Genomic DNA, 19,523 nt, shown 5'->3' with positions numbered 1-19,523 from the left:
AAAATACCAAGTTAAATTGTTATTTATAATTAAATAATTTTTAACTTTGTATAGAGAGTGAGAGAGACAAACTGAACATATTTTCCAGAGATAATAGACAAATTCTGATGAGATACATATTTAAAAGGATTAAATAAATTTTATATGACACGTAAGAGAGCTGAGTCATTGATAATTGATATGATGCAAAAAGCATTTCAAACCAATTACATATATTTCAGTTCTTTTACATTTATGTGTTTCAGAAGTGAGAAACTTTTTATCTATATATATTATTATATTCATACGCACAAAAATTAAAAGAGTGTATTATTTTCAATAAATATGTGTGACATTGACCAAACAATTGAAAGTTGTACATTATTGACATTATTGATAATTATTGAGTAAAAAGATTGATCAATTTATTGAGTCCGATCAAATATGTGTGACGCTCCTCAGATCAGCATGACCCAATTTGTTTCTCATAATAGTTGTCAGAGCATCCGAGTCGATGTCATTTCCCATGACCTCAATTATGTCACCGTCAATCCTTGCCGATGTAACACCAGGCACTCTCATAGCTGCATCTTGTGCTTCCTTGTTCCCCATGGATAATTTGATCACCACTTTTTGCTGAAACAAAGAAAAAGTTGAAACTTTCAATTTCTTTCTCTTACACCAAAACAGAATATAAATTTATAACCTCCTTTGGCATTCAAAATCAAATTCTAGCAGAGAGGAAAATAACCAACAAAGTAGTACGGGTTAAGGTGGAGATACAGTGGATTGAAAATGACCTAAAACAAGTAAAAAAGAAGGGAACATTGCATAGATCTGTTTATTTCAGACAAACCATCAAGTTGCTGGCATGGAGAACAAGGGAACATCGCCTAGCAGCAATTGCATGGGTATAAAATTTAATTACATGGGTGAATTATTTGTATGGGCCGCAATTTTTTAACCCATGCAATTTAGTTTCGACACCCATGCTAATTAGTCACAAATAGTGAAATAACAGCTATGCACATTTGCATGGGCCGCAATTTTTTTATATCCCATGCAATTGAGTTTTCATACCCATGCTAATTAGCAGTGTTCTAAATAGCGCGCTATAGCGTTTTTGGACCCTAAACGCTACGCTATGGTATCAAAACGCGCTATTTGAGCTACGGGCGCTATAGCGGTAATAGTGGTCCGCTATAGCGTATAGCGTGTAGAGCAAATAGCGCGCGCTATGCAACGTGAGCTGTTTTTTTTTTTTTTTTTTCAATTTATATGAGTTTTAAATAAAGGCTCAGATTGGATTTTAATCGTGATTTTTTTTTTGCAATTGACATACTAAGTTTTATAGTAAACTATTAATTATTAAATGAGAGATCCATCAAACGAAATCAAATAAGGAAGCTACAGCGCGCTATGCAACATGAGCTGTTTTTTTTTTTCTTTTCAATTTATATGGGCTTTAAATAAAGGCTTAGATTGAATATATTAAGATATTTCTTGAAATAACAAAGTGATACTTACTATATGGTAGTTTGAATATTTTGAATAGATTAAGATAATTAATTATGCCATGATGTCTAGGTTATTTTAAAATTTAAATAGAAAAAATATAGATTATATTATAATGCTGAATATGTTTTGACTAGAAAAAGATCGATAGTTTATGATATTAGTATTACTACGGATATTTTGAGTCACAATTTAGACTTTGTATTGGTTCAATATGAATATTATAATTTTTTAATCAATTTGATGTTATTTATTGTTATATGAGACTTAGATAATGTTGATATTTAGTACAAATATATGATATAATTTTTAGAAAAAAAAAAAAAAAAACGCTATGTGTCATAGCTTTCGCTATAGCGACGTTATTCGCTATAGCTTTTTTTTCGGCTTCCCACTATGACGCGATAAACGCTACTTAGAACCTAGCTAATTAGTCATAAGTTATGAAATATCCTCCGCAGACATTTGCATGGGTATATACATCAATTGCATGGACCCAATTTTTTTGCCCATGCATCTAAGTTAGTGCGCCCATGAAGAAAATATCAATTGCATGGGATTAACTTAAAGATGCAATTATTTTTAGTTCTTCATGCAAATAATCAAAATTCTAGTAGGTCATGTTAGTATTCATAATATAAAAAATAGACTTATAAAAAGATACACTTAAAATAGACTTATATACTTAGAATTTCTAGTATAACATAGTGAATCACCATGGCCTGACCTTGGGTTGAGGTTGCCACAAATTAGGAAGGGAATCTGCAGGCGCCTCTGAATTGAAATCATTGCTTTGATTCGCTAGCCAATCCATCTGTAATATAATGAATTCATATACATACCCCATGTTAGTATTCATAATATAAAAAATAGACTTATAAAAAAATACGCTTAAGATAGACTTATATACTTGGAATTTCTAGTATAACATAGTGAATCACCATGGCCTGACCTTGGGTTGACGTTGCCACAAATTAGGAAGGGAATTTGCAGGCGCCTCTGAATTGAAATCATTGCTTTGATTCGCTAGCCAATCCATCTGTAATATAATGAATTCATATACATACCCCATGTTAGTATTCATAATATAAAAAATAGACTTATAAAAAGATACGCTTAAAATAGACTTATATACTTGGAATTTCTAGTATAACATAGTGAATAACCATGGCCTGACCTTGGGTCGACGTTGCCGCAAATTAGGAAGGGGATCTGCAGGCGCCTTTGAAGTGAAATCATTGCTTTGATTCGCTAGCCAATCCATCTGTAATATAATGAATTCATATACATACCCCATGTTAGTATTCATAATATAAAAAATAGACTTGTAAAAAGATACGCTTAAAATAGACTTATATACTTGGAATTTCTAGTATAACATAGTGAATAACCATGGCCTGACCTTGGATCGACGTTGCCACAAATTAGGAAGGGGATCTGCAGGCGCCTCTGAATTGAAATCATTGCTTTGATTCGCTGGCCAATCCATCTGTAATATAATGAATTCATATACATACCCCATGTTAGTATTCATAATATAAAAAATAGACTTATAAAAAGATACGCTTACAATAGATTTATATACTTGGAATTTCTAGTATAACATAGTGAATCACCATGGCCTGACTTTTTGAATTGAAATCTGCTGCAATCCCTGATTCATGAACAATATTTCTGAAATCCCTGAAATTCTAAATCCATCCGTTCAATTTTTTCATGTACCCATCTCAAAATAACTGGATTTTTGGTGCACGCTTCTCGAAACAGTTCAATAGCTAGATTTAAAAAAACAGAGATTTCTGTTCACACTTGAGAATTTCAGCAGATTCGTTTCCGACTTTTTTACATCCCTACTGTGCTTAAGTGAAGACATGGTAATTTAGACAGCGTGTTATTACATGCATGATGTATCTACCATTCTACCCCCATGGCCCCATGTACTTCTAATAATGTACAATTGATACCATGCACCTTGATGTTGGTTTGTAGTAATTAATTATCTTCCAACTTTTCTCGTGGGGAAATTTTGTTTCCTACTGACAGCTACATAATCAATTTTTTTTTTTTTTTTACGAAACGTTTCAATTTCTTGATCTAATAACATGTTGTGAGACTATTTAAATATCTTGGAGCTAAATAGATGCATGGTTGCAAATGCACAATAACTTTCATAATAGATACTGAAATTTCTTTAAATTTGCATATAAGTATGCAATTTTTTTTTTTCAACATTTCAATTCAATTGATGCAATGTCTGATTCAATTATTTCGGATCTCAAAATCCAAACATACAGGACTTCACAAGCATTTTGGAATTCGTATCCCCTCAGGTTACCTGACTGACTAGAATTGAATCGGACGATCTGAAAATGAATCGGCACGCATCTCAAAGCACAAATAATCATGCCCCCTCTGTCATCCCGAATCCCGACTGGCTGAGAGTAAATCTGAGTCATCCATTTCAATTGGGTTGAGTCAGGTATCTGAGAGGATACGGATCCAGCATTTTGATATATTTACAACACGCATTTTAATATTTTGTTTGCATCCTAAACAAGACATCTGGTAAGTTATCACATATTTCACCAAATTAGTTATTCTGTCTAATTCACAATATTTCTAATAAAATTAATAAGGATTAATATGTATATTAAAAAAAAGGAAAACATAACTTATGCGGTAAATTTAATACATGTGAAATTCTTATTAATAACTTAACACAACATTAGAAAAAAGAAATAAAAGAAATTCAGAGCATAATAAATGTACTTATACCAAAAGATAAAAAATTAATAAATTGATAAGTTAAAATAAAATAAAATTAGAAAGCAATCCATATTTTCAATCAAAACGTAAATTAGTTAGGTAGCAAGTTATACCGGTACTACTCATAGTTGAAGCACCGTAGTGGCGTAGTTCAATTCATTTTTATAATGTACAAATACTGTTGCAAAATTTTAGTATGTAAATTTATCAATATGTTATTTGTAAAGTTTAACTTTGACTAAAATATATCTTTCAAATTTGAACTAAGTTGTAGAGATGCATTAATTTAGCCAAAATGCCAAATTAATAATATTTCGAGGAGTAGGGTTACTAGAAGTGAAAACGGAGCGGATAATACTAATACCAAATTCATATGAACATGGATACGGATAGTAAACGGATGACAAAATTTAAAACCAAATTTGCCTTAAACGAATATGGATACTGAGTGGAGAATTTATGAATACAAATTCGAATACAAATACAAAACAAATAATTATCAGATAATTGAATCATATAAACATTAAAGATATAAATATTAATTAATAAATTTAAATATAAAAATAAATGAATAATGCAATGCTAATTCAAAGTTTCATTTAATAAATTCAGTTAATTAAGAAAGAAAATTCATCCAAAAAACTTGCGTGGAATGAAAGTTAAAACACTTGGCATATGCTTCAATAGACGTGCCTACGTGGTAAGGATGTAATTAATAATAAAAAAAAACTCATCTGCACCGCTGCACCTTGCTTGGAATAGAATTAAAAAGAAAAAGAAAAATTCTGCTCTCCCGATGTGCAATGTGTTAGTCTCACAACAAATGTAATAGTATACAGACAATTAGAAAAGAGAAAATAGACGCATATTAAATTGATTTCTGATCCGACTTTTACCTGATATTTGTTCTATTTATGGAGCTTCAAAACAATCTGTATTCAAATCTGAGTATTTCTTTCACATTGGATAATCATCCGGCTCCGAATTCAGATAAAGTTATGAATACAATTATTATAAATATATTTTTTAGTCAAACTTTGTATTAAAAAATAGAATTATACTTATTTGCTACTTTTTTTTAAACTTCTTTATGTTCAACAAATGTTAGTTAGTACCATCAACATAATATATGTTATGCTTTAATAAGATGCATAAATCATGCAAACAACTCTTACTTTTAATTATCTGAAATTCATTTATCCTATCTCATTCATGCATAAAATCATCTGAAATTCATTTAAAACACGTTGTGTGTGTTTCTTCATACTTTTAATTAATTTGGACCACATTTCGGATTCTGAAATCACCAAAGTTTATTCCTTTACATTACCACAAAAAAAAAAAAAAAAAATTGGACTTAAAGTTCATTTATACTTATTCTGAAACATGCATTAATTTTGTGCACGCAAATCTGTTGGATTTCTCATATAACACGTATCGCGTGTCTTTAATAAATTCAAAACCCAGCTGAGATTTTAAACTCACAAAAATTGATAAGTTATTAAAACAAAACATTCAATGCTCTTTATATTGGGCCCAATTACTTCCATTTAAGAGGCCCATTATCTGTTGTTTGGACCATTATCTGTTATTTGGAAAATACGTGTCAGATTAAATATTGTGAGATGTCAACTTTATTTTTTAAATAAACAAACTACTTTATGACTTCATCATTTATGGTTAAATATCTAAAATGCATGTTATTTTATGCTAGAAAATGTGTCCCCGTAATTTTTTAGGAACCATCCAGTTGTGCAGCATCATTAAATTAACAAACAAAATAATTATTTCATATTGAATTAGAGATTTTTCCATCTAACATGCAATCTTAAGAAAGTTAAGAATTGTGATTAGGATCTCAAATATTTTCAATGTTATGCAATTACTCCATATCATCGATAATTCAACATTAAAAAAATATGTTATTAAAATAGTTGAAAAATATATTCAATATCAAACTTATTGAGCTTGTAATGAGATGATCGAACAACCCATAAACAGGTTTAGACCGATTTTAAGATATGCAAATATAATTAATTAAAACTATCGTCTGTCCAACAAAAGTGTAAACTAAAAATAATTTATTCAACAATCCGTGGCGTAAACAGTAATACATTCAGTGTAGCGTGCAATAATTTTCTAGCTGAAGATTTCAATACATTTACTACACAAAAATGATTGCAGAAGATCTTTAACCCAAAAAGCTGCACATCAGTGGCAGTCGGCAGCGATTCACAACAACTAAGGTATCTCAATTTTTTTAGTTTAGATACTAATCGTTTGATCTACTTTGCACAAATACTAGGCCCCATGTATTTTATATCGGATTTGATTGGATTGAATGCTGATCGAATAATTTTGATCCAAATTTAAATTTTGAGTTACTCAGGATGTCCGGATTTCATTACTGTTTTTTATTTTTTTTCATTATAGATGGATGAAATCAAGTTAATAATTCAGTTTTATTCAAAGACGAAGGCAACATTTTGACTAATAGGAGTTAAAAATATGCAGAATGGTGAAAAAAAAACAATATAAAATGTTACAAGTTTTCAAATTGTACACATTATATAATAGTCTATTCTTTCTTTGAAAATAAAGGGGGTCAACAATAAAAAAAATTCACAAAATTAATGGAGGTCATTTCTAATATACCCATAACATTTTAGTATAAATTATACAAAAAAACATATATTATAATCAGTTTTTAAAAATTGAATGAGCGTCAATTGACCCCATTTGAACTATGTACATCCGTCTCTAGTTCCATTGGAGAGATATCAATGATTCAGTCTTATTGATTTTCGCAATTTATACACTAACAATCACATTGTGTGAAAATCGATAGAATCGAAAATGGTTCGATTCCATTGGCCTTTCTTCAATGAGGAGCCTAGTAAAAGAGAAAAAAAAAATGAGAAGTGAGGGCTCGCATATTTTACAGCTTTATAGAGACATATTTAATAATTTGGTTCTAATTATATTCATATTTTTTATTACAACAATATATTATAATTTACGAAAACTACTAAGATCGAACTATTGATTCGGTCTCTAAAAATACTCTTATAAAACATAATCATTAGTTCTCTCCTATCTATGGAATCAATTAAAACATCTTATTTATGCTAATTCGATATTTTTTAATTTTAAAAATAGAAAAATTGCGATTGCAGAAATGCATCGCAGAATTCGCATCCTCTGAGATATCTCTTATTTTGCGTGACTTTTTGGAAAATCTCAACCGTTCAATACGTTCTGCACTAATCGCAAAGCTCAAATAATAGTGGTCCCCTGCGCTATGCCCGAATAGGCACCGGACACGCCGGTCACGCAAAATATGAGATATCTCAGAGGATACGCACTCCGCTAGCTCCCACACTCTCCATTTCCCGATGTTCATGATTTTTTGTGGCAGGCATATTAGCAAGCGAAACAAATTAATGTACTATGCATCCATTACCAAGAGTATCAGACTTGTTAAATCAATCCGCTACATTGTAGGAAACTCTGTTAGCATTGTGGAAAATTCGAAAATAAAATTTGAATGAAATAATGGGACAGGACTCCGAGGATGAGAGGAGACATAGGAAATTAGGAATACATAGCGTAATTCGGTACCACAGATAGGGGTGTCAATGGTTACGGTACGGGTCGGGTGGAGACATTTTCATATCCATATCCATTAAAATTGATCTTACCCATACCCATAAAAAATTGATCTTATCCTACCCTACCCTTACCCGTTAATATTATCTGGTAACGAAACGGTAGCGGATGAATAACGGATAATATTAGTATAATAATTAATTTTATTATATTTTACAAATTAAACATCAAAAACTCATTCATTTTAACACATATATAATTGCATTTCTAATAAAAAATAAAATAAATGTGCAATCAATTCCAACTAAATTATTTTTTATAAAGAATAAAAATTCAAAAACACGAATATACATTTAAATGGGTTAGAAATTGAATTAAATATACATTTAAGTGTGTTGGAAATTGAATTGAATATATATTTGGATTTTATAATTACCCTATAGGGTAATGGGTACGAAATAGTCATTACCTATACCCTTACCCATTTATTTAACGAAAAAAAATTCTTACCCATACCCATACCCATACCCATACCCAATAAGGTAACAAAAAAAAACTTACCCATACCCGCCTTATCGAATACGATACGGGTCGGGTAAACGGCTAAAAAGGTACCATTGACACCCCTAACCACAGAATTAGGAGTGCGTATCCTCTGAGATATCTCAACTTTTGCGTGACCGACGTGTCCGGTGCCTATTCGGGGATGATGTAGGGGTCAGTATTATGTGTGCTTTGAGATTCGTGCAGAATGTAGTTAAACGGTTGGAATTTTCCATAAAGTCGGGCAAAGTTTGAGATATCTCAGAGGATACGAATTCCTGGAGGACCGTAAAGTTTTATTTGTAGTTCATGACTTGTTCGTTCGTGTCAGATTTAAATATAATTAAGTTTGATTTGTTTGATTAGATATTTGAAATAATTTTGGATCTTATTTTCATAAAAAAAACTGTTTTGTTTACCACTAGCTCACCTTATCTATTATAACCCTCTTCTTTTTTTCTTAACTTGGAACAGAATGTGCAAAAACTACACATACAGAGTTAAAATAATTTAAGTTTAAGTGTAAAAATATTTTGATTGATTCGTTTAAGCTCAACTTAAAATAATTTGATATGTAATTATATTAATGAAAAAAAATTTAAAATAGAAGATCTAATCTTTAATATATCATGAGATATATGTTTTTTAATTAGATATAAATATAATTTTTTTTTCAAAATTACCATAACAGCAACTAAATATTGATAAATAAATAAAGTTATTTAAGAAGTAAGACATAACAATACTAGTTATTTTTAGTTTTATATTTTTAATATAGTAGAAAATAAATAAAAAAAGGTTTAATAATTAAATATTTTATTGAGATTGGTCTCAATTCTTGTTCGAATCAGGCGACATACAATCAAATTAAATCAGAACTAGTTTGTTTGATCTCGATGGTCCCAACACGTGTAAGTGCAAACGTACGTACACGTGTTGTCTCGTTTGGTGCATTGGGATGTAAATTTAGTAATTTACCATGCGTAATCAGACGTTGGGATGTAAATTTAATAATTTATCATGCGTAATTAGATACGTCGTGACTTGAATTACATATCGTGTAGTAATAAAGTTAATTAATTTTAAATGCCGTAATTAAAATTAAAAAAGTGAAAATATTGTAAACAATTATAAAATGAAGAAATAATGTTGTAAAAATAATATTTTTAAACGTATAAAAATAATTTTATGATCCGAAATTTATATTGTTGTTTGGAATATATAATGTTATAAAATTTTTATTATTTTGATCACGTGTTATGTCGTGTCATGTTCCGTGTGTATCGTGTTATGATCAGACTAGTTCGTATGCCATCATGTGTCATATCTAGGGGTGTAAACGGTCGGATACGGATCGGATAGTGGTCTTACCGTATCCGTATTCGTTATAATTTTTCGGATACGGATACGGATACAGATAGTCTCGGATACGGATACGGATCGGATATCGGACGAATACGGATATTTTTCATAATTAACTTGTTAGTTACAAAACATCTACTATATTATTAAAATATTAGTCACTAATTATGTCATAGCGTTATATTATTCATCAAAATATATATCTATATGTAATTTAATAAATTATTCGTACAATATGCAATTTAATAAATCAATTTAAAAATATATATCACATTTGTTGTGGTTTAAAGTATAAACGGTTGGATACGGATAGTAAAATGCGTTACCATATCCGTATCCGTTATAATTTTTCGGATACAGATACGGATACAGATCGGATAATTTGAGTACTTTTCTGAATTTGGATTCGGACGAAATCGGATATTATCCGATCCCTTTACACCCCTGACTCATATCATTCTTCCAAATAATAATCACAACATACAATTGGGCGCGGCGCCGCATGATGTGACATGCAAATAATGCCGCATAACCGATATATATATCGTGCCATATTGTTCCGTAACGGAACTGTACCATACCGACATCATTTCGGTGCAACTTTTTTTACATCCCTATACCATGCAATGGTGAAGTTGACATGGTAATTAGACAGCGTGGTATTACATGATGTATCTACCCCATGTACTTGTAATAATGGACAATTGATACCCACGTTGATGTTGGTTTGTAGTAATTATAAATCTTCCAATAACTTCTCGTGGGGAAATTTTGTTTCCTACTGACAGCTAAGTTAATTGAAACGTCGTACCAACCTCTAAAATTTAATTAATTGCATCCATTTAATTCTAAGAGGAAAGGTTTTATGATTTATCCCTCTTGAATTTTGTTTAGTAATTCGAGACAATGATGATGATATAACTTAGCTCATATCATATTCTTTCATCACAGAGTGAGGCTATATGGTACTATATATATGCATATATGTATAGCGCGTACAGAGATTCATATTATAAATCAATATTTTTAGTTTTAAAGTTTAAATAATGTATCTGAACGATTCAATGTAATTTTTATTAAAAAATATATTTGAAAACTAAATTTTATATTTTTTTTAGAATTTGTTTATAAAAAATAAATACAAAATTACTACTTTTGAATGGTTTAGAATTTTTAAATTAAGTGATTTTTTTACCTATCTAAGAAAATAGTAAAATAATTCTAAAAAAAAAATTGATCTAAATGTACATTTTTTTAAGACCATATTAAACGGTTCAAATCGATTGTTGATTATTTGAATTTTAAAAATAAAGATACTAATTCATATTACCATTCAATTTGTTCACTACGTTAAAATAGAAATAAAACGGACTGTTCCATGTTCTGATGTTCCAACCTTTATTTATGTCTGTGTCATGCCTAAACTAGTAATTATAACTTGAGGTCGACAAGTCCAAAGTCTAAGCTACGGCACATAATTAGGCCCACTAACATGTTATGAAATTAGTTATAACTTTTAACTGATCATATGGTCCAACATTTTTAATAACAAAAAAGCACCATATATGATATATCACTATTCCAGAGGTCCCCCACTGTTAGCTAAATTTTGTCAGGCAAATTCATGCAAACCTAGGCAGCCACTTGGACTGGTTGGTCAAGTTAAAAACAAAAGGGGAATAAATTGTCATCTATTCTTGGATCCACTATTATGATTTATAATTTTAAAAGAAAAGGGTTGGATATCTTACATGTAATTTAAATAGAATATGTATAAATTTGATGTAATTTGAAAATCAACCGGTTATTGATGTAATGTGAATGATGTGGCGTCAATAATAAGTTTGGAAACTCAACATTCTTTATATATTTATAATTTGATACACAAACTATTTAAATTATAGACAATATGTTTAAAATTTTATTTTTTTTCCTTTATTCCAGGAATTATTTAATCAATTATCGTAGTTTTGAACTAAATATATTTATCAATATACCGAATATGTAAAGTTAGTAAGAAAACGCTTCTAAAGTCGATCGGCTCCGGTATTTGACTAAAACAGTCAAATTAGATTCCTCCTTGTATGAATTCTTGACTAAAGAGGCGTATCTATACTTTTAGGTTAGTTGAAGTTCCACTTGGAATAATATAATGCATCATGGCGAGAAAATGGACACCGAAGTATATAAGTCCAAGTATACAAGTCAAAAGAAGAAAGGGAATAAAATGTAGTTTGAAAAGGGCTAATACGTTTCGACATGTGCACGAACATCTAAAATTAGTTGACAGGGTTCAATCAGAAAATCAAAATTGGTTTAATTTTATAAGAATGTTTTTTTAATAATAATATTTGTAAATATTATAGGATAAAGATGTAAACAATTTTAATTGATTGAGGGTGCTCAACACCCTTTTCTCTATGCCTTATTTTGCTCTTCTTAGTAGATATTAAGATTAAAATTAGTTAAAAATATTAACAATGCTATTTTGACTTCATGCTGTGATATATAGATGCTGTGATATATAGGAGGTGAAAACGAAGCGGGTAATATTTGATCCGTATTTGATCCGTATTCAAAAATTAAATACAGATATTTAATATATGAATATCCATGCAGATACAATTACGAATATAATTTTAAATTTTAATTATTTGTATTCAAATCATAGATATGTATATATATATTTTTTTAATAAATATCCAATTCAATTTATATATGTATCCATATTTATATTCAAAAAATATAAACAAATACGGATAAAATTTTGCTACTATCTGATCAGTATCCGATCCGTTTTCATTCTAGCGGTACAAGTTTATACTTTATAATTTTGATTCTATTCACCGTGCAGTGCATGAAACTAAAACATGGCCGTTAATATCTTTACCCGAAATTAGATCCGTCGTTAAGATAATTGTATCAACATAGGCTTCCTTAATTGATAAGAGCTACTAATTATATGACCCATTAGTACAAATATTAGGTTTCCCATCATTTTTGTTGTACTATTTCTGGTACCGGTAGAACTGCATTTATTGTATGGTTTCAGTTGACTTGGCAAAAAATGGTAAAAAATAGTCTTTAAATTGTAAATAGTATTGGTTAATAAACACAAAGTAAAATTATTTCTATAGAGTCTGTAACTATCGTTATATTAGATCCAGATAGTAATATTCTTCCTTGTTAATCCAGACCAACCAATTTAAAACTAACGTATTAGATCGCTTTGCTAATGTTCTTTATGAATAAAAAATTTAACAACGTAATTTAATAATTAAATTTAACAATATCAATCTGTTACGAATTAACCTGTGATATTGATCCATATCTCTAGATTTCGATTCTAATTATTAAACACGACCTTCATATAAAAATGTACTTGGAAATCTTGAAAATTCAATTATACAATTTTTTTTAAATATATATAGAAAATCACTGCGTTTATAATATTTTATATCAAGTAATTTTTTTTACCTATTTTAAAAATTAGTAATAAGAATTATAAAAAAAAATGTAAAGTTTGATCTCCAAATAAATTCTCATATAGATGATATCATATATAACAGTTCAGACTTCAGACCAACTATTTCAATTTTGAAAATGAAAATTTAAATTCATAGTACGTGACCGTTCCATAATATGCATATAATACCATAACCTTTATCTATTTTAAATCGAATGATCCGATTACAAATCTCCGATTTGAGTCCGACATGTCAACTAAAACGATAGCAGTTTAAATAAACCAAAGCATCTATGGACCTAGATTACAAACTTTTAAAATGCAAAAAATAAAAAAATAAAAAAATATCACAAACTTTTTATAACTTGTAATTTTAAAATGTTGACGCACAGAGCAAAGGATGTATTAGTAGTGATTATCTGATCAGGACGCCAGTACGCCTTTTTCAAGCTCACCTAATAGATTCCAAATTGACTACTTTACAAAGCTAACATAATCAATTTAGCATTCTTTTGTTACTACAACAAAACTACAAACAATAATTAAACGAGAAATGCGAGACAGGTCTAAGTCGCTCTCATTCAGATTCTCTATGCCCATATTATATTTCACCTTTCTTCTTGCTAACGAATCATAGAAAATAGTTAGAATTTAGAAACGTCACAAGGCAGAATATTTATATTTTATGAACATATTGACTATGGTTTAAGTATATGTGTTATGTAATTAATTGATTTGATTAATTAAGGTGGACTTAGTTAATAAACTAATATGATCCACTGAATGTACGGAAATAATGGCAAGTTATTTATAATGATATTGAGCATTGTTCAAGTATTGTTTTGTAAATAATTAATTTATTTGAGATGAAGATTGAATATACGATCAACTGAATTGATTTTTTCCATGATCAATTGATCATACAAGGATCGATCAATTCAGATTTTCTGTGACAAAAATATTAACAGAGTAATTTTGACTTTATGCAGCGTACAATTCACATGCATTTTCATTTTCATTCTGTTATCGTTGCTCTGCTTGAAGTTAATTTAGCATTGTCAATACCTTTACTCGTTTCCTCCGAGTTCCAACAGTTACCATCCACCAAAACGCATATTAAGAAACACAAGATAATCCACAGAAGATCCATTTCTCCCTTGTAAGGTACACTCCCACAGTCTCTCCGTCCCCACTGCAGCGTGCAGATCCCTCTTCCTCCTTCCCTCCCTTCCCCTCCCTCTTTCCCGGCGAACAAATACTTCTTCCCTTCCTTACGAAGTAACATTGCTACTTTCCCTCTCCTCCCCTCGGAGCAAATTCCAATATATTCTCCCGCGATTCTTCCAAATTGCAACAAAGAATTGGAATTTGGGCTGCAATGGACGAGCACAAGAAAATAGATTTAGACGCGCCGCTTCTCTCGATCCGCCGTTTCTCGGTCGAACCACCGACCTCTTCTTTTACAACTTCCAATTCCAATTCGACAAAGCAGGCGAACAAGCGGTCTTCTCTCCCCTTCTACAAGCCCGATATCAAGTCAGGTCCAGTGAGAAATCCGGGTGTGATACCGTTCGTATGGGAGCAACGTCCGGGTCAGCCCAAACCCAGTACAAACTCTCCATCTCGGCCACCATTTGTGGCTCCGAGACCACCTCCAGTGAAAATGGTTAGTAGCGTCAGGACCCGCAAACCCATTAGCAATTACTCGAGTTCAGCGAAGAATGCAAAAGATCCGTATTTCGAGGATTTTAGTTATCCAAATAATGAAAGATTAGAGAAGAAACAAGAGAAAGAGCAGATTGAGGAAGAGGAGAAATTTGATAATCCACCGCAAGTTCTACCCGAAACTGATCAAACTGAATTAAAGAGTGCAATCAACAATGGAAATTACCAGACCCAAGAAACAGAGAAGGAAAAACAAGTGAAAGAGCAAGAGGAAAAAGAAATTAAAAAAAGAGAGCAAGAACAAAAGCAAAAAGAAATGCGGGACAAATTCAAAGAAGAAGAAGAAGAAGAAGATGAAGATGAAGAAGATAACTTTTCTGATGCACTTGATACGTTATCTCGAACCGAATCCTTCTTCATGAATTGTAGCGTGAGCGGTCTAAGCGAACTGCCTGCTGGGCCCACAAAGCCGTCTCTATATCCCGGGGGCAGTGATCCTGATGCCCGTGAGTTCATGATTGATCGGTTTCTTCCAGCAGCACAAGCTGTTGCTACTGGGTCCCCACAGTACACCTTTCGGAAGGCTCCGGTACCGGCTCGAGAAGTTGCAAAACCAGAACAAACTTTTGTTGGTACAGGTATAAATCCGAGTCAGAGAAGAGTACCAGTACCGCTCCCGTACCAGAACCAGCCAAAATATGAAAATAGTTTTGAGGAAGAAGAGGAAGAGGAAGATGAAGATGAAGATGAAGAAGACTATGATGATGAGGATTTTGAGGAGTCTAGAAGGTTCTCTGCCAAGGGTTGTGGGTTCCTCCCTAGCTTTTGCATGAAAGGTTCTTTACTGATGATGAACCCGGTACCTGGTATGAAGGCAAGGGGTAAGGTGATGCCGCCACGTGGCGGTGCTGGAAGGAGAGCAGGCAGTCTATTAATCCGGAGCTCCAATAATGGATCGGATTCAAAGCATTCTGATGAGGCCTTTGATAATTACATGGTTCGTTACTTTTGACTTCTTTAAATTCAATTATTTTTCCTATAATGTTTGTTAAGTTTATTTCTCACAATACCAATTTTTCTTGTGTTCCATCCCAAAATTAAGTCAGTTTATTTTATTTTCTACTAAAATACCAGGCTATGTATGCTCACTGATTATGCCATAAACATTATGTTGATCTGTCCATTTCACAATTCTATGATTTTTATTAGAATCAGTTTAGGAAATGTTTAGAATGTTATCTTTGCTGTAATATGATGCCAGAGAACCACTCACATTGTACCTTATACCAGAAATACCCGTGAGATGTGATTATCCAATTTCCAAAAAATTACTTTCTGGATGTTTTGGATTAATAACAGAAGCATAAAAGTGAAGTACATTGGTGAATTTACCATTTTGTTACGTTCATTAATGACTCAGTTGAGGTGGAATGTTATTCTTTTTACATTATCTCTTTTCTCAAACAAATTACATATATATGCCTAGATCCAGAGTACTGGGTATAGTCTGACTGTTGACCTCCGCACTTGCCCACTTTAAACACTTGGGTCAAAACTAACTATGACAGCAGTCTGTATGTAGCTTGGATTATATTATATATGTAGGTTAGATTTCTATTTATAACCAGAATTGACAGATTACCAACTTACAGAGATAGACCTGTCAAGACAACCCAAAAGATAAAGGAAGGAAAAAATATAGTTGGTTCCGTTCTTGTATCTCAGATTGATTATGACATCAGTTGTTGTTAGCATTAATTCTTAAATTGGGAAGGCAGAGTTACTGCATTTGGTTGTGCATTAAAATTTATTTTTGGGGGTTGGGTTCCTCCGTAGCCTTCACAGTTCACATTAGTATTTAAGTTGGTGAGCTTAAAAAGAGAACAATTAATTTGAGAGGCATTTTTGCAATAAATGCATAGTAATTTCCTAGGACAACAGCTCCCTGTAGGGGTGTCAACGGGTACAAAATGGGTCGGGTGGAAGAATTTTCACACCCTTACATGTTATATTAACAAAACAAAAAAAAAAATTCACCATCACCTGTACCCATACCCATCTTATCGTATACGGTACGGGTCGGATAAACAGATAAAAGGGTATATATGGGCTGTGAATAAAACTATGTCATATTATCATATCATGCATCATCCACATATAAATATATTCTTTATATATAATTTTATTGTTAATAATTACCGTATATGGTAACAAGTATGAAATAGTCTTTATGCGTTCTCTGACACGTTATGTTAAGGGAAAACAAAAAAAACTTTACCCTTACCTGTACCCAATAAGCTAACGAAAAAAAGAACTTACCCATAACCGTCTTATCGAATGCGATATGGATCGGGTAAACGGATAAAAGGGTACCATTAACTCCTAGAAGTGGTTATTTGAATTCTCAATTCCTTTTTCTAATTCGAGATATATTTTTTGTTTTCTTATTTTAGCACTCATGGGAACCAGTGTACAAACATAAACAAGACCAAAGGAGCAATTCAAGTATGAAAATTAATGACAGCAGCAAGTATATAAACAGTGAAACAAGTCATCTCACCTATTGGAGCGATTCACCTAACACAGGTGGAGGCTCATCTCCACTTATTCATTCAACAGGGAATTCTCTCGAGAAAATAGAATACAAGTCTTCTCCTGCTGTTCCATCTCACTGTAGCAATCAAAACAGATCTAGTTCTCTTGAGAGGGATCCAGACCGGTTTCTTGACGCCCAAGACTCAAACCCTAGTGAGGCTGCCTCAGCTACTGAAGAGGTAGAAAACGTAGTTGAAGTGAAAAAAAATGGTGGGGATTGGGTGTTGCCGGTGCAGTTGTTGCCATTGCCGTTGCCGAAATCACCAACTGAGTCGTGGCTTTCTCGTACCTTGCCATCGGTATCAGGCAAGAAGCAACCGGTATCGTCTTTCTTGGGAATGCAAGTGCAGAGTAAGAAACAAGGTTTGAGAGAGAATGAGATGAAATTTTTGGGACCACCACGCCAGATACAGTTCTCTGAGGTACTCTTTTAGTACCATTTGTTGTGATGTTATTGTGGAAGTTTGATATTTTAACCATAAAATGTGGGTTCAGAATATATAAACCGATACCAGTATGGTAGTCGACCAACCTAGTACTTTGGTTGTTTAGTCGGTATTTTACTTTAGGGTGGCGATCCATTAATATTTAATAATGAATTACCTTGATGATTTTTTTTTACAAATTAAGTATTTTGAAATAGAAGAAGAATTAATAGACAAGTTGTTGACCTTATAGCTTGGGTGTATATCACATTTGATACAATTTCAAATTGCTTGATGAATAGTAAAACTTGCATCAAATTTCACCACTTGTTATTATTATTTATGATATAAATATACAGTATAGATTACATTCAAATGTCAGATTGAAGAATTAAATATTTTTAACAATTGCCAAGTTTGTTTAGTTTATATTTAAGCATCAACTGAGATCTCAATCACACGAATATTTCATCTAAAACTTAGATTCCCTAATTGCTTATAATTTGTTTCATCTATTCTGTTGGTTTAATTTCTAGGTACTTGAGAGGCCAGCATCAGTGCAAAGTGAGATCTGATGTACAAACAAGTTTTTGTTTGTTTGTTTGTTTGTTCTCATTTTAAGTAAGTGGATCATGCCTATAAGCCGGTCCACTATTGTGAGTAAGCTGTACGTTTATCTCATAATAATACAAGTGGTTGCAGCTATATTTGTTAAATTCAATTTGTAAATCAGTGTATTATAGAAAGCTATAGTTTGTAATAAATATTTCTATTTATTATCAATAATCATCACCGTCATTATTGGTTAATTATAGGTTGCATTATAGAAGTTTGCCCTTGCTGGCTGAACATTTGTAGATGTACTTATTTATAATTTTTTACTTAGGTAGCTTTGGTTGGTGTAGGTGCACTGTACTTCAATTCGCAGTATGTATTATTATATTTAAATGTAATTTACTTGAATTCATATGGTTTCTAGGTTACTATCTGTGAAATCCAAATTAAATAAACTATTAGTACTTGGTTTTTAGATCCATACGTACATAAATCCACTTCTCGCACAGGAAATATTCACAATTGTCTGGGTCACACTGAAGGAAATTATGACGTGATGTTAATTTATATGCCGAACCAGAATTATGTAAAATTATGAGTAATAGATGAATAAATAAAATAAATTCAAACAACAATAATGTAATTTAACCTCGTCCTGTCTCGAGTTGTACCGCTTGGGTAGTCTTAGGGTTTGGTCCGCTCCCTCGTTAATATCGTCAAAGGCAACAACGAGGCGATAAGGGGGTTTGAGGTCCACCACCCTATCTCGACTCCTCTCCTTTGCCGCTCTTCGCCTCGTCTTGATTCAACTGGTTCGGATAGGATGTTGTAAATCTGTCCATCTCTACTGTAGTATTTACTATATCTACGTATAATAAGGTATAGTTATAGTTAATGACGATGCACTGACGATGACCTCTTTCCTCCTCTTCTTCTCCTCCTTCATATCTCCTTTCTCTGTGTTTCATTTTAAATAACTCAAATACAAAACTCATTTGAGCATGAAGGCTCTCTTAGATACTCCTACATCGTCTTGATTACAA

At 31.8% G+C, this 19,523-nt stretch overlaps 2 protein-coding genes across 2 annotated transcripts; one reads left to right on the top strand and one right to left on the bottom strand.

The window, feature by feature from the left end:
- Nucleotides 1-417: 417 nt before the first annotated feature.
- Nucleotides 418-3,016, bottom strand: LOC144546603 (uncharacterized). The gene is made up of 5 exons (XM_078295145.1): nucleotides 2,897-3,016; nucleotides 2,672-2,758; nucleotides 2,447-2,533; nucleotides 2,222-2,308; nucleotides 418-615 (listed from the first exon to the last, which is right to left on the bottom strand). The coding sequence occupies exons 1-5, from the start codon at nucleotides 3,014-3,016 to the stop codon at nucleotides 418-420; spliced, it is 579 nt and encodes a 192-aa protein (XP_078151271.1).
- An 11,400-nt stretch (nucleotides 3,017-14,416) lies between these two features.
- On the top strand, nucleotides 14,417-18,734 carry LOC144546887 (uncharacterized). Its single transcript, XM_078295475.1, has 3 exons — nucleotides 14,417-15,902; nucleotides 17,359-17,922; nucleotides 18,462-18,734. Exons 1-3 carry the CDS (start codon nucleotides 14,619-14,621, stop codon nucleotides 18,498-18,500), a joined length of 1,887 nt encoding a protein of 628 aa, XP_078151601.1. The 5' UTR covers nucleotides 14,417-14,618; the 3' UTR covers nucleotides 18,501-18,734.
- Nucleotides 18,735-19,523: the final 789 nt, after the last annotated feature.

The sequence above is a fragment of the Carex rostrata genome, chromosome 30 (genome assembly GCF_964058835.1).
Source record: "Carex rostrata chromosome 30, lpCarRost1.2, whole genome shotgun sequence".
Lineage (NCBI taxonomy): Eukaryota > Viridiplantae > Streptophyta > Magnoliopsida > Poales > Cyperaceae > Carex > Carex rostrata.
The sequence above is the reverse complement of the archived record's forward strand: the minus strand, read 5'-3'. Positions and strand labels throughout refer to the sequence as shown.